General features: G+C 42.7%; 1 protein-coding gene across 4 annotated transcripts in view; it reads left to right on the top strand.

The window, feature by feature from the left end:
* Positions 1-17,068, top strand: part of LOC142664081 (prominin-1-A-like) — a 100,477-nt gene that overhangs the window by 34,605 nt on the left and 48,804 nt on the right. For 2 of the 4 annotated variants that reach the window (XM_075843013.1, XM_075843012.1), the window contains exons 2-3: positions 14,554-14,613; positions 14,759-15,127. In XM_075843013.1, coding sequence (XP_075699128.1) covers positions 14,998-15,127 — 130 coding nt within the window. In that variant the 5' untranslated portion in view covers positions 14,554-14,613; positions 14,759-14,997. Of the gene's footprint in view, positions 1-14,553; positions 15,128-17,068 lie in introns of all 4 variants that reach the window. The other 2 variants (XM_075843011.1, XM_075843010.1) reach the window with 1 other exon arrangement.

Below are 17,068 nucleotides of genomic sequence, written 5' to 3'. Positions count from 1 at the left end.
CTCACCCTAGAAATTCTAGATAAGTTCTGCTTAGACCTCATGCACACAACCGTGTACATGGTCCATAATAATAATAATCTTTATATAGCGCCAACATATTACGCAGCACTTTACAATTTAGAGGGAACATGAAACAAAGAATATCAGACATTACATACATTAAACCTGGGGAGTGAGGACCCTGCTCGTAAGAGCTTACAATCTATGATTACGGGAACGTACGTGCCGCGAAACGTCAACCGCGAGCCGTCAGCAATCCTGAACCGCACACACAAAAGATGTGCATTGATTTCAATGAGCCCGGACCACAGTTGTGGTCAGTAAAATTACATGTCCTATTTTTTGCGTTTCGGGCAATGCATGGACCATGGAAACCACAGTCGTGTGCATTGGCCCGTAGGATAGAATATGTTCTATACTATCCGCAATTGCGGATTGTGTGTATGAGGCCTTCTACTAACCCATCGTCTTAAGGCCTTATTCACACGAGTGTAGAATACATCCATGTGATGGCCGTTAAAACAACGGCAGTCATACGGACACATGGTTTTTGATGGGGCTATTCACACGGCCGTTGAAAAATAGAACCTGTCCTATTATCTTCCATTTTCACAAATCCCGCACGTCCAAGTTTCCCAGCGCTCGTGTGAATCTTGCCTAAGTTACCTAGTTTGATGGACCACTTCAGTCAAAATAGGAGACTATTGCTGTGGTTGTATGATACGAATTAGGGGTATTTTTAGAGCGCCTACATCAAGCAATTGCTGATCTGTTCCTCCTCCATTTGAGCGCACAGTTTAACTTCCACATCACAGACTTGTACAGCCACATTATTTGGGTCTCTGTAACACAAATAAGGTCTAATACATGGTATAATAAAACACATAGTTGGTATTTAGGGTCTGGAAATGTAAAAATATTAGGTCCGGTCTATATAGTGGTGCTCCCAAATAGTCTGCTGCTCCTCACAGGTCTTCTCCTCCTTAAAAACACACTAACATCACCAAACAAGGGGGTGGGGGACCAGATCATGGGTCATGCTGCCCTTTACTGCAGGAGACAAAAGCGCTCCCGGCCTAGAGGGGCAATCACATGATGGGGATTTCATTTTGATATTATGTGGACCACGTTCCACTTTCTACGTCAGTGTGCCAATGTTAATCTTGTCCACACCTGTACACCACCTTTTAGTAACCACAATCTTTTCCCCTGGTCTAAGGAAGTAGCAAACCTATTTTTGCTAACAATACGTTTTTATGTCACGCCAATTTAGATAAGGTCATTTTCTTTTTTCTTCATAAAATGCAGTTTATTGAAGCATGACTCGGTAATCCTTTTATGACTTGCTTTTCCCGCCTTCTGCAGTGCTTTAGGTTTTCCATTTATATGTTGCTATTACCAGCTTGCTGTCAGTGATGTTTAACCCCCTTCCTGCTGCAGCCAGTTTTCAGATCTTCATTTTCGTTTTTTCCTCCACACGTTTCAAAAGCCATAACTGTTCTTATTGTTAACCCAATGGAAACCTCCGATGGAACCCCTTAACGGAAAGGAACGGTGATGTGAACACAGCCTTAGAAATTTAGCAGCAATTTCTCACATTTTCAAGAAAATTTCAAAGGCTATTTTTACATGGGGTAGTTCAGTTGTGAAGTGGCTTTGAGGGCCTTATATATTAGAAACCCCCAATAAGTCATCCATTTTAAAAACGGCACCCCTCAAAGTATTCAAAAGAGTTTAGAAAGTTTCTTAACCCTTTTAGAAGTTTCACAGGAATTAAAGCAAAGTAGAGGTGAAATTTACAAATTTCATTTTTATTTTTATTTTTTGCAGCAATTAATTTTTTAATCCATTTTTTTGTAACCGTTTCACCAGAGAAACAAAGCTCAATATTTATTGCCCAGATTCTGCAGGTTTTAGAAATATCCCACATGTGGCTCTAGTGTGCTAATGGACTGAAGCACCGGCCTCAGAAGCAAAAGAGCACCTAGTGGATTTTGGGGCCTCCTTTTTATTAGAATATATTTTAGGCGCCATATCAGGTTTGAAGGGCTATAGCGGTGCCAAAAAAGTGGAAATCCATCAAAAGTGACCCCCAATTGGGAAACTAGACCCCTTAAGGAATTTCTCTAGGTGTTGTGACAGGACCAGGGGAAAAGTAGTGGACGGAGTATACATCTCACCCAGGTTCCTGTCATATACATTTTAAAACAACCACTGAATTGAGCTAGAAGGAAAATGTGTTTTCCTTGCTCAAGGTTTTTCTGGAAAACCTGTGTAAAAGGGCCTGGTTGTTGGAATAGGGAGAGTTGGGAGGGTTCCTATTCCACTAGCCACTTCAGGTATTGCATTGTGGCTAATTACCTGCACAGCTGAGGTGCTTTACATAGAGTCCGAGTTCACAGTCTCTCTCTCTGCTCCTGGGAAAGCTGGATGTGAGTAAAGCCACTGTGGTGTTGTGTTTGGGAGTTGGAGCTCTAGGCTCAGCTCTGTGTAGTTAGGAACTGCATGTTAGTTAGTGGCCAGACGGCCCAGGATTTACTTTATGTATTTATTTGTTTTCTGCTACGGCTTTTCTACCTAATAAAACTGGCTGAGGCCAGTAGTACTACACTGTGACTGGACTGTACTCTGTTCTTACTGTGCCAAAAGTGCCTGTCTACCCCAGGAGACAGCGATCCCGTGGGCTGCCCTCTTAGGCTGGGTTCACACGACCTATTTTCAGGCGTAAACGAGGCGTATTATGCCTCGATTTACGCCTGAAAATACGGCTCCAATACGTCGGCAAACATCTGCCCATTCATTTGAATGAGTTTGCCGACGTACTGTGCCGACGACCTGTAATTTACGCGTCGTCGTTTGACAGCTGTCAAAAGACGACGCGTAAAATTACAGCCTCGTCAAAAGAAGTGCAGGACACTTCTTGGGACGTTTTTGGAGCCGTTTTCTCAGACTATTGAAAACAGCAGCGAAAACGGTGCGAAAAACGCAGCGAAAAACGTGAGTTGCTCAAAAAACGTCTGAAAATCAGGTGCCGTTTTCCCTTGAAAACAGCTCCGTATTTTCAGACGTTTTTGGCTCAGCGTGTGAACATACCCTAAGGCTGGGTTCACACGACCTATTTTCAGACGTAAACGAGGCGTATTATGCCTCGTTTTACGTCTGAAAATAGGGCTACAATACGTCGGCAAACATCTGCCCATTCATTTGAATGGGTTTGCCGACGTACTGTGCAGACAACCTGTCATTTACGCGTCGTCGTTTGACAGCTGTCAAACGACGACGCGTAAATTGACTGCCTCGGCAAAGAAGTGCAGGGCACTTCTATACATTATATGCAGGGCACTTCTATACATTATATGCAGGGCACTTCTTTGCAATGTAATTTGAGCCGTTCTTCATTGAACTCAATGAAGAGCAGCTCAAGATATACGAGCGTCACAGACGCCTTGTATATTACGAGGAGGAGCATTTACGGCTGAAACGACGCAGCTGTTTTCTTCTGAAAACAGGCTGTCATTTCAGCCGTAAAAGCCAGCTAGCGTGTGAACATACCCTAACAGTGTATAGTGAGCATTTTGACTCCACAGGTTTTTTGCAGAAATTATTGGAAGTAGGCTGTAAAAATGTAAAATCTATATTTTTTTTCAAAGAAAATTTAGGTTTATCTAATTTTTTTTTTTTCTTTTTTAAATTTCCACAAGGACTAAAGGAGAAAAAACAACATTTGTAAAGCAATTTGTCCCGAGTAAAACAATACCCCACATGTGGTCGTAAACTGCTGTTTGAACACACAGTAGGGCACAGAGGGGAAAGAGTGCCATTTGGATTTTGAAATGGTTTCTGGGCGCCATGTCACATTTGCTGAGCCCCTGTAGTACTAGTACAGTGGAAACACCCCAAAAGTGACTCCATTTTGGAAACTACACCCCTTGAGGTATCATCTAGGGGTATAGTGAGAATTTTGCCCCCCAAAGGTTTTCTTCAGAAATGAATACACAGTGGAGGATGCAAAGTGAAAATGTTCAACTTTTCCACTGATATGCCTATTCACCGCATAATATGTTGTGCCCAGCTTGTGCCACTGGAGAATCGTACCCTATAAATTCTTAAGCTTGTTCTCCCGGGTATGGTAATGCCTTGCTTGTGGATGTAAACGGCTGTTTGGGCACACTGTAGGTCTTAGAAGGGAAGGAGCGCCATTTGTAGCGTGGATTTTGCTTGGTAGTAGTTTTGTTTGAGAATTACTGGTATCTCAGTTTATAATGTGGGGGCATATGTAATCTGTGTGGAGTACATTAGGGTATAATAATGGGGTTGTAGCGTTCACGGCCACGCACCGCCGGGATTACTCACCCCCCCCCCCCCGGCGGCCGCAGCCATGGACCTGTGAGCGCTCGCCCACATCTTCTCCCCAGGGGATGCCAGCGCTCACTTCCGTTACGGTCCGCTGTGTCTCATGCCCGGCCTTAAAGGGCCAGCGCGTACATGGGAATTATCCTTAATTAGCCCATGATCACCCCAGACTATAAGAAGGGCCCTGCCCCTTTGCTCATTGCCTAAGCGTTGTTGTGTTTTCCTACGTTAGTGTTGCAAATGGTCCTTTAGTGATATCCTATTCCTGTTGTTCCCGTACCCTGCTACCTGTACCCTGTATCCCGTGCTATTTCTTCCTGTGCCTTAAACCTGTTTGGAGTCGTGTTGTCCCACCTACTGTTTTTCACCAAGTCTGGTGTTTGCGGTCAAGGTCCCATCTGTGCCTAGCAGTTGCTGCTGTCTCAACCACTACAGGTACCCTTGTGCTTGGACTATTTATATATTGACTTGGTACTCTGTTGGCTAGCTGCTATCCCGGTACGGCCCAGTGGGTCCACATGCCCACAGATCGTGACAGGGGTAAATAATACAATAATCCATAGATGTGTGGTACGCTGTGAAGCAATCCGTTATGCACAGGCCAGTGTCGCACTCATAAACTACTCTTTCTTATCCCCTTTTGTAACACACTGCACCTTTTGGGGACTTTTCCTTCTTTTGTAGTTTGGAAAATTTTGCTGGGACAGTGTTGCTCTGGTATAATACGGGCGCCCTCGCTTCCACCATGTCCCTTTCCTTCCTGGTTTCTAAATACTAGGGCCCCGAAACTGAAGAAATGTTCCCCTCCGGCCTGGACATCGGGATGTCTTTTCATCTCCGCATTACTAGTACCATAGCTTTTTTTTTTTTTTCGGTTGATGGAGCGGTGTGGGGTCTTGTTTTTTGCGAGACAGACTGTGGACAAGCAATTGTGGAATGTTTTTATTATTATTTTTTGTTTTTTTCCGCCATTCACCATGCGCCATAAATTACATGTTAACTTTATTCTGCAGGTCGATACAATTACAGTGATACCAAATTTATATATATATTTTTTTTTCATGTATTGCAGCTTTTGCACAATAAAATCACATTTAAAAATAATTTTTATTTTTTAACTTTTTTATTTTTTTATTTTATTTGTCCCACTAGGGGACTTGAAGGCCTGCACCTCTGATTTCTTTACTGATATATACTATTGATTCGCTGACAGCAAACCTGTGAGGACCCACCGCAGGCAGAGCTGGAGGCAACCTAGCGATTGTGTTGCTCGGCTGCCGGACGGCTCAAAACCCCTCAGATGCTGCACTCTCTATTGGGGTTAATCGGCCGGACCGGAGACTAGCTTCGATTCTGGCTGTTACAGCGGGATGTCAAATGTAATATATTATGGCTGACACCCGGTGTTAATGATGTGGGCTCTGCTTCTGAGCCCGCACCATTACCGCAACGTAATGGTACTGCGCGTTGTGGGAACTCCTGCCTGACAGTGCCGTATATATATACGGCGGGCGTCAGGAAGGGGTTAATGACCAGCGAAATTGTTTTAGTTTTTGCCCCTCTGCCTTTCAGTAGTCATAAAATAAGGCTACGTCAATCAAAGTTATGTGGGAGATGTTTTGTTTTTTTCTGAGCAGTTTTAGGGGTACAAATAAATGACTGTGTGGCGTGAATATAGAAAAAGTGATATTTCCGTATTTTTTTTGCGCCGTTCACGTTTCACGCTAAATAACATATTACATTTAGTTTTTCAGGTTATTATGGTTGTGTAGGTTTTTGGTTCTAATGTAATGTATGGGCAATAAAATATATTTTATGCTCAATAATGACTTTTAATTTTTTTTTCAAGTGGGCGTTTTATTTTTATTTTATTTTTTAATCCAATGTAGGGATGACCTTGCCAACTATATTTTATACTTCTAAATTATTAGCATACTTCTATATGGTAATACATTATACTGTATCACTATGACACAGGCTGCTGTTAGGGCAACACATAGTGTTTCCTATCTACAGGCATACAGAACAGACAGCCCTGGGGTCTTTTCTAGGTCCCCAAGCCTGACTGCAAAGGGTCCCCACAGTCTACAATCGAGGTATCGGATTTCCGATGACGCGATCGAAGAGGGGAGTCCCCTTTGATCATATACCGTGCCAATCAATGGGTTAAACAGCTGGCATCGGTTCTCAGAGAAGCTTTGTGAATACAGCTGGGATTGAAGTACAGTAGATGTTAGTAACCGCTCTCTTGAGCACTCAAATTCTTTTCTACAGCGATGCCGAAAGATGTTGCTGTAAAATCTGGACCTGCACGGCCCACCTTCAAAATACAGTCGGGGGCGGCTTAATAGACCATTTGGTAAATGGCTTAGTCTGACTTTCCTTGAGCGTGGGGCTAAAATCACTGTCATATAGGGGTGGGATTGAAATTTTTAACGGTATTCCGGCATGTTTGACAAAGAAACCGGTACGGGGAAGGGGGTTTGCAGTGTAGTGCGCCATAGGAAATTATTTCTACTCTAATAATCAAATAAAACTATTACAATGTCAAATATACTGTATATTAATGTAAAAATCTAAACTAATCTTTGTGTATGTATCAGCAATATCCTATAAACTTTCCAAACTTTTATGTGGCTCCCTGTCTAGCATGTTTAACTGGATTGCCACACCATGTATATTCTATACGCATACATACCTACCTATTGTACCCACACTTGCTCCGTTCCAACGTTCCATCAAAATTTTCCGTCGTAACGGAGCCCTGACTGACCCAAACGGAAACCAGAGGTTTCCGTTTCCATCACCATGGATTTCAATGGTGACGGATCCGGTGCCAATGGTTTCCATTTGTCTCCGTTGTGCAGGGGTTCCGTCGTTTTGACTAAAACAATAGCGTAGTCTACCATTTACACCGGATCTGTCACCATTGAAATCAATGATGATGGAAACGGAAACCTGTGGTTTCTGTTTGTGTCAGTTAGGGCTCCGTTCCGACCGAAAGCTCCGTTGGAACGGAGCCCTGACGCAGATCTGAACGCAGCCTAACTCTTCACTGTCCTAGACTACAAAGGAAAGTAAAAATAACCCCATCACTACCTTTTAAAGGCTATGTACACCTTTTGAAGGCTATTTCTTTTGTTTTTGTCTATTTATATAAAAATGCTGTCAGTGTGTTTTGTTCAACTTTATAATTAGTTTTCATAAAAAATTATTTTTACTTTGCGATACAGCTGCTTTGTATTCTGAATACAGAGCGGCTGTATCTAGCGCTGAAACCTGTACCTGTTAGGTCTGCGGGACTGACGGGTTTAGTGTGAGTGCATCTTGCGTGTCTCTGCAGGACCCGCTGACACTGAACCCATCAGTCCCACGGACCTGCCGGATTCCGGTCTTCGCACCCAACGCAGCTGCTTTGTATTCTGTATTCAAAGTAAAAATTATTTTTAATAAAAACTAATTAGAAAGTTGCACAAAACACACAGAATTTTATATGTATGTGTGTGTGTGTGTATATATATATATATAATCTCTCTTTTGAAGGTGTACATAGCCTTTTATCTCCAAAGAAATTACACTAAACCTGCTCTCTGCCCTAGTCTACCAAGGATTTGAAATGGATGCGAAAAAGTGGTCTAAAATGGTGAGTGGGCATATGGACTGGCATTGTCTTGATGGGACAACTCCTTTCAAGTGGATCTGGCCTTTAAGATGTAATGTGGAGTACAAAAGAAAACCCACACCCATTTACCACTGGGTTATAGAAAGAAATAAAAAAGGATTATTTCTGATTTAGGCGATTTGCATGAGTGAATGTGATCTGTAAAAAGTGAGTCACAACCTAATCACCAAGGAAGTAAAAACACTGAGGCAACAGATTATATATAGAGCCTGGTTATAAACTACAAAAATACTACAATCCCTGAGTGTAATGTATATAAAGTCTACTGTTGTTCCCCTTGTCTTCTCTGACAGGTGTTCGGGGCATGGATAAGGGGCTGAAGGTGTCTGGTTGCTATATATATATATATATATATATATATATATATACACACACGTCTGTTTCGGCATCTAAGGTTGACACGTCCTTGAGGCAGGAAACAAAGCCTTGGAGTTTTTCTGTCTGTGTTTATTGTAATTTTTTTTTTTATGTGATAAAAACTTCATGGAATTTAAATTCTAAACCCGAAACTTCTCAGCTTATTAGAGGCTCAGTGCTCGGACCCCCACCGATCCAAACTTCTGACATGTCACTATGACGTCAGAAGTTTTCTAAAAGTTTAGCTACCCTTTAGGTCACAGACCTATATATTGCATATATTCTGTAGGGATGTGTTGTTTTAAAGAGTTGTGTTTTTTTTTGTTTTTTTGGACAACCCTTTTTTTAAAGCTGTACTGAATCACCGCAGGTCCGGCTTCACAAACACCTGGGGTAAGCTGCGGCCAGCCATAAATTTCTCCTGTGAGGGAATAAAAAGTTTGTCCACTGTGAACAACATCTTGTCTTGCCTGTAGATCCCCCTCTCCTGGGGTAACTAGTTCATCAGCGGTTTCTAGGTGGAGCGCTCATCCGATAACTATTTACCCTTCAGCAAGGCCATATTTCAATTTTTCCATATAGGTTTGAGAAGCAGAACTGTGTGGAAGAGTCAACAAGGTTATGAAATGTTTGCATTTGCCACTTTGATAAATAGAAATCCATAGTCACGGATCAGGAAGCTATTTATTATTACTTATCTTAACGTGCCATTTAAGTTGGTTATCCCAGAATCTACCATTTTCACGTATCCAGAGGATAGTTGATGAATATCTGATGCCTTTACGATCGCGAGAACTAGGGTCCAGTAGCCGCTGTTCCTCCTCGCTGCTTGACATTTGAATGGCGCGGCGGTCAAGCATGTGCGATGCCGCATTTTTCAAAGGCTATGGGACAGAAACTTGACAAACTGCCGAGCGCTGTACTAGGTCCCATAGACATTGAATGAAGCAGTAGATGCATGCTCGACCGCCACTCCATTCAAGCGCCTCACTGCAGGGAGGTGCAGTGAGGAAGATCTGGGGGTTTGGAACCCTCTGTTCTCACGATCGTTGGGAGTCCCAATGGTTGGGCTCCAATGGAACAACCCCTTCAATTCCAGGGCACTTGAAATATATAACTTTAGACAATAAACTCAACATGGCCGTGAGATATCTGCGAGACGATGGTGTGAGGAGCAGAGAAGGAGGTCCTGTGAGGACTGGAGATTGTGTGGGGAGATATCAGGATATTAGGGCAGGGTTGTATGGAGGGACAGGTTGTGGACAGTCTTGTATGTCATGGTTTTAAACTAAATTCGCTGGGCAATGAGTAGTCAGTAAAGGGATTGGCAGACGTGGGAGGAAGTAGAGGAATGAGGGTAGCGGTAGATTAACCGGGCAGAGGAGGATGAATTGGAGGGGTGCGAGAGTGTTGTATGGAAGGATGTTGCAGTAGTCTAGACAGGAGATGATGAGAGCATGTACAAGCACGGTGTGTTAACTCCGGGATGAAAAGAGAGTGGACTACAAAAATTTTTTGAGGTGGAGATGGCAGGAGGTGGTAATGGTCTGGATCTGGGGTTTGAGGAACAGAGTGGAATCTAAGGTTATCCTGAAGCAGCAGACTTGTGAGACTGGGGAAAGTGTGGAGACATTAGATGTGACTGATAGTTCTTATGAGGAGGATGAGTGAGAGAGGGAAAAGTTGAGGAATTCAGTTTTTTTCTCCATGTTAAGTTTTAGAAAGCAGGAGGAGATAGCTGATAGACATTCAGGGACTCTGGATTGCAGAAAAGTAAGAGGCAATAATGCTTAAGTATACTAAAAGTGATCAAAATCGCATAATAAAGTCTTCGGCTTCGTTCAAATCTGTGCCAGCTTTCCATCGGAATTTGATCCCTGACTGACGCAAACAAAAACTACGCTAATGATTCCGTCAAAACGACGGAACCCTTGCACAACTGAGACAAGCGTAAACCATGAGCACCGGATCTGTCTCCGTTTGTCAGTCAGGGTCCCGTTCTGACGGAAAGCTCCGACTGAACGTTGGACCCTGGCGCAGATGTGAACAAAGCCTAAGTGGGCCTAAAAACTTTAGGAAATAGAAAATGTGTCTAGAGAAAAACAAGTTTTGTTGTTTTTTTCCCACAAGAAGTGGTTTTGTTGTGCAAAAGTGCGTTTTAAAAAAAATACTTATTTGATATTGCCATAATTGTACCGATCCATAAAACAAATTGAACACGTTTTTGTTTTTTTATGCTGCGTAGTGAACGTATATTTTGTTTAAAAAGGGCAGAATTGCTGTTTTTTTCCATTCCCCCCCAAATAGGTAATAAGTTTTATGCACCCCAAAATACCGTCATTGAAAAAACAAGCCCTCATACAGCTATGTCAACGGAAAAAAAGTTATGGTTCTCAGAATGCGGAGATGCAAAAATAAAAAAAATTACTACAGTTTTTAATGGCAAGCAGCCCGATCTTAAGCGGTTAATATGTGGACCTGGCAATAGACACTGCGCTAACATGCCCGTATTGTCTAACAGAATCCAAAATATGAGAAATATGTCACAGGTTTTTATAAAGTCCTTTATTTGTTTATAAGTAAAAGGCTAAAAGGCAATCTATTTCCTGAAGGGTATCACGTCCTTTCCATATGAGAGGTGCGTTCAGTATCAGGACTATATATCCGCAATAGTAGTAACCCTGTGGGACAAAAATAACGGTCATTTAAAAAAATATATATATCTGAAATGTTAAAGACCTGTTGGGATCAGTGGGGTCCAGTGGCTGAATGCCCCACATTTCCATCACTAGAGCAACTAACAGCAACTTGCGTGGCTTAAATGGGTTGTCCCATAATCCTTATTGATCACCTATCCACAGGATAGGTGGGGGTCTGACAGCTGGGACCCCCACTAATCACAAGGACGGGCTCGCCTTGCCGTTCCTGGGAGCCTCATGGGAATAGAGCAGTAGTGCACATGCTCGACCACCGCTCCATTAATTTTTATGGGGCTGCTGAGTGCTATCTTCGGCCTCCCCATAAAAATTCATGTAGGGGTGGCCGAGCGTGCGCACTACTGTGTAATTCCGATCTGGCTCCCAGGAACGGCGAGGCAAGCCCGTTCTTGTGATTGGTGGGGGTCCCAGTACCGATCAGATATTTGTCAACTATCCTCCCCTAGTATGCGAATAGGGGAGATTAGGAAAAAAATGTACCTTTTTAGGGTCCTCTTACACGGCCCGACGTGGGCAGTGTAAACAAGTGCCGACCAACAAGACAGCTCATTGAACGGTGCTTATTTGCTCCTTTCACAAGAAGCTATGTATTGGGATGAGCGATTTGTTACTCCGATCGCTCATCGCCATACGTTTCTATCAAGTCGCAGGACAGCACGCAAGGCAACGATAACCGATCTGATCACACAAGGCAATGATCGGGAACAAGCGTTCTGGGAATTGGCCTTTGTTAAAGGGCCTTAATGCTTGTTTGTTTGATGCTCACCTATTCGGCCCCAGTGAATGCTGTTTGGATAAGCACTAAATTCACCCTTCTAGATTTTTTTTAATGCATATTTTCTATGCAAAAAAAAGTAAATTCCCGTGTCAGGCACCTTCAGACTCTGCCTAAGGCAGTGTATGGATTTTGCCCAGAGTGTTACTTGGAATTTCTCTGGGTCTTGTCCTCCTCCTGATTTTTCCTCCTTGTGCAGGATTGTTATTATAAAACCTAAACTGCGCAGTACCTGACACCCACAGGTTTCAACATTCAGATGTGCGCTGGAAGGCATCCGCTTCACCTTGGTACACAGCCATTCCCCTGGTCATTTGCATGAAAGCAGGTTGTATTCTTCAGTGCTCATACACATTCATCTGAACCTGCCTTTAGGTGCTACATTTTCAAAAAGAGTCAATGTTTTTAGACCTGGAAGATGAGAACTGGCCTTATGTATATAAGATCAGACACGTTAATTTTTACAGCTATTTCATACGTCCCCAAATGTCCGGATTCACACGAGCGTGTCCGTTTTGTGCGCGCAAAAAATGCGGCGTTTTGCGCGCGGAAAAGGTCCATGTGTCATCAGCATATGGTGCGCGGCTGCGTGATTTTGGTGCGCAGCCGGCATCGTGATGACACTCTGGTTTTATGTTTAATGCTTTTCTGTTTTCATTCATTGTTTTTACTGCTGTTGCGCGAATCACCCGGAAGTGCTTCCGTGTGCCGAGCGCGATTTGCACGCACCCATTGACTTCAATGGGTGCGTGCAGCGCGGGACACGGCCAAATATAGGACATGTCGTGAGTTTTACGCAGCGGACGCACGCTGCGTGAAAGTCACGGACTGTCTGATCGGCCCCATTCACTAACATAGGTCCGTGCGACGCGCGTGAAAATCATGCCCGTAACACGGACCTATTATACGTTCGTCTGAATAAGCCCTTATACAGTTATGCTGAAAAGTGGGAAGTTTTGTGGGAGTTCCTGGGTGATCGGGGACAGTGCTTAAAACTGTCCCGCAAATGGGTACTCAATGGTTGGAAAGTATTCTATTATGTTGTACAGTATTCAGGGTATGATGTACACCACAGGTCCGTTACTTTAGCCCTTGAAAAGGTGAACACGGGGTTGTCCAGGACTTTAAATTGTCCACTTTAATCCTTTAGGATAGGCCATCAATAAATGATCGGTCAAGATCCGATTATTTATCCAGGACTGTACATGGGACTGTGCGTGGTACTGCAGCTCGGAGCAGAACTGCAGTTCCAGGCGTAACCACACTCCTGTAAGGCGCACTATCTTGATATACATGTAATGGGGGGGCTTTCACAAAAGTGGGTTTAAGCGTGGACTAGTACCCCTTACACAATAGCGCACTTAAAAAAACTGCCCTCTGTTGCTGTACGCGTCAACCAATGAAGCTTACAGGACATTCTTCTTGTCTTTTGCATTATACCGAAATGTTGCTAAACTGCTTTTAATCACAGGTACTGTGCCTTTAAGGAATATTATTGTGATTGAAACTGTTTTAAGGTGGAATTTTTATGGTTTTGTTTTTTTTAGCAGAAATCTCCCAGCATTCCTTCCTGGCTCAATGTCTGAACAGCGCTCGATCTGTAAATTTTCATTTAAGGAGGTGTAGTCTATGTGCAAGCTTCTCAACAGTTTACGATCGCAACCAGCAGAATTGTCATGCATTGTCTATGTTCACACGCTTAACAAAAAAACGGCTTAAAATACGGAGCTGTTTTCAAGTGAAAACAGCCCCTGATTTTCAGACGTTTTTTAAGCGTTTTTGCTGCTTTTTTTTACGGCCGTTTTTGGAGCTATTTTCCTATTGAGTCAATGAAAAACTGCTCCAAAAAGTGACATCTACTTCTTTTTACGCGGCCGTTTTTTTTTTTTTTTAAATCAATTGTCAGATGTTTGGAGGCGTTTAGCCCCTGCAGTTTTTCGGGTGTTTACAGCCCGAAAAACGCCTGAAAATAGGTAGTGTGAATATACCCTGTGAGTGATCATCTAGCTGACATCTATCCTGTCTACAGGGAAGAGAAGAGGCGATACAGGCAGAGAGAGGCACGGGAGCTAATCTAATTTCCTTCATGATATATCATATTTATGTTGAAAACAAGCTATTTTTCACTGTTATCAGGCTACGGACAGACCGGCAGGACTGTAGTCTTCTTTAGTTGGATGAAAGACAGGCAGTGGAGAAGAATAATCCGCACCCCCCCCTCCCCCCCATCAGTACTTTATCCCACATAGTTTCACTGCCTCCAGATACAGAAATCCATATGTGACTAATGTAAGAACGTCTTGTATAAAAAGCACTTTTATAATCTACTGTCCCGAAACGTCTTTACTGCCACATAGTAAAAAGTTACTGTGAATAATTTTCAAAATGCAAATTGGATTTTGGTGCGGCTTTCTCTGATAATTGTCCTATCAGACCCTCGGAGGCCCCCCGGCTGTGAGTTTGGAATGTGGGCGGGGGAGATTTAAGAATTTTGAAAGATAAAGTTAAAGTGTCTTCATTTTGCAGATAATTTAGGGATGAGCGTCCTTGGGTCCTGCAGCACAGGCCCGGACTAGCATTAAAGGCATTTTCTGGTTGTTTGTTTGTTTGTTTTTTAACTCGTTTTTGTGCTTCCTTTTTTTAAAAATTTTTTATTTTTTCTTTTGCAGGAAATCCTTGTGTTCTTAGGAAGGAGAACCCACCTGCCCGAGGAACTGGAAACTTCTCCTGTAAACGTAGAACTTCTTACAAATCGCAGAACTTTCACTCGGGATTTATTTAATTTCATTAAAAAAAAGTAGAAATTGTTTTTTTTTTGTTTTGTATGGATCCAGAATTTTTGAAAATGTAAAGATTTTTTTTTTTTTTTTACAGTATGTTGCTGAAAGACTGAGGATTTGGTTGCTCTGGAATTTTTTCAGCCACATTAGATTTACAATTGTGAGACACTCTGCATGACCTCGGTCTCCAAACAAAAGACGGGTTTGGTGACTCCCAGAAGTATCTGTAGAACAGGTGCTCTTCATATATAGGTTACTGTTCGGGTCTCTATTCTTCAGGATCCTTGATTATTTTTTTGCAACCTCCAAGTCTTTGTTCTTAACACCACGAAAATGGAGTACGGAAACCTGACAAATCCATCCTATAGTCCAGGAGCTGCCCCCGAAGATGGGTCGATGGAAATCTTTAGCAGCATGGTCCATTCATACCTGAATCTGGTTCAGAGAAACACCTTCCCACCTGGTAAGTCGACTAATATTTATTCATTATTGACAATTCAGAAAGCTTTATAGATGCAAGAGAGAGAATGGTTTAGTTCACTGACATCAAGCAGAGATCTTGAAACCGAGAAGAAGTGAAACACAATGTATGGAGTTGCTGATATTTTCAATCTACGATGTTTAAGCTGTAGATAGAGAACACCCCTTTAAAATGGCGTTTATGGGATCTGGAAAGTGCTGGATTATCAAGTGTTCTGGATTTCCAGATGGCCATAGAAAACAGCCCGTAATGAAAAGTTAATATAAAATCTGTGTTTTAAAGGGGTTTTCCAGCCCCAAAAAATTGATGGCCTATTCTCAGGATAGGCCACCAATAGCTGATGGGTTGGGGTCCGACTCCCGGGACCGCCGCCGAACAGCTGTTTTGAAGGGGGTGTAGCGCTCATATGAGCGCTGCTTCCCCTTCATTTCTACTTGCTGACTGAATTGTTGACACGGATGTAGTGGCGATTCACAGGTATTGCAGCCGCCTTCTCCCATTCACTTCAATGTGAAAAGGCTGCAATACTGTGAATTTCTGCTACATCTGTGTCAACGATTCACAGTGAGCAAGTAGAAATGAAGGGAATGCAGCGCTGCACCCCCTTCAAAGCAGCTGGCCTGGCCAATCCGCTATGGATGGCCTATCCTGAGGATAGGCCATCTGTTATTAGGTGCTGGGAAACCCCTTTAAGGGCATGTTCACACGCTTACTAAAAAAAAGTCTGAAAATACGGAGCTGTTTTCAAGGGAAAACAGCTCCTGATTTTCAGCGTTTTTTTTAGCAACTCTCGTTTTTCGCTCAAAAAGTGACATGCACTTCCTTTTCACGGGCGTTTTTTAATGGGACCGTTTTTCAAAACGGACGCGTAAAAAAATGGCCCGTCAAAACAGAACGCAGTTTTTCCCCTTTGAAATCAATGGGCAGATGTTTGGAGACGTTCTGCTTCCGATTTTACGGCCCGAAAAACGGCCGAAAATAAGCAGTGTGAACATATCCTTACAATAATTGGTCATCTATGCTTCTGGTTTGGTGAAATTTATTTTCCAATTCTATGGTGGTAATAGATGTCGGACTCTTTCTGTACTATAGGGTGCCAGAATAAAAGAATATTATTATTTTTTTTTTTTTAAGGAAACTTCATGAATAACAATTCCTAATATGATGGTATTGTCAAATATGAAAATAACCCTGCAGTGTATCCGCTTCTACCCTGGTGAACCTCCTGGTGTCTGTTTTCGATGCCTCCGTCATAGTATTCCCAACCCCGTACCTTTCCTTCATGCTTATATGGACCAGGAGCCTCTAGGGTAGAACTGGACACCAGTGTATGGCCCCTGTAGTTCTTTTTGGGTACACACCCTGTTAATAATACCATGCCACATTATCGTTTTTCTGATCATTCTCTGAAAATTTTGCCTCTAAGTCCCGGGGCAAGTCAACGGCTTTAAAAATTTGGTTACTTCTTTGGCATCATTGCAAGACTCGCCACGTTTGTGTCCTATTTCCATTCCACATTTTCATATTTTCTTGTCTGACATGCAAATATCTCAAGCCTTGCTTGAAAAGGAAATTTATTTGGAACACATTAAAAACTTAGACGCGAGTATATTTTATTTTAAAAGGACCACAAGGTCTGTCATCTGCTGTGCAGTGGAGTGTAAATTATTCTCTGTTATCAGTCATTTCAGGCTGGGGCGAGGCAGATGGTAGTTTGTCTTTAAAGTGTACCCCCAGTTACAACCTCCCACCTGACCCAACATTGGGTGTGGAGAGACGCTACTACATGAAGCCCGGAGAGTATCGTGCCTGGGTCCTATTAGAGTATGATTGACAGGAAGTGTAGAAAAGTCCCTGCTCCTCATCATAACTACTTTATAAAAATGAAATCATAAATAAAAGGGAGATCGGATCTCCTCAACA

This window comes from Rhinoderma darwinii, chromosome 11, assembly GCF_050947455.1.
Source record: "Rhinoderma darwinii isolate aRhiDar2 chromosome 11, aRhiDar2.hap1, whole genome shotgun sequence".
NCBI classification, from domain to species: domain Eukaryota; kingdom Metazoa; phylum Chordata; class Amphibia; order Anura; family Rhinodermatidae; genus Rhinoderma; species Rhinoderma darwinii.
This window is presented reverse-complemented; position numbering and strand designations above follow the sequence as displayed.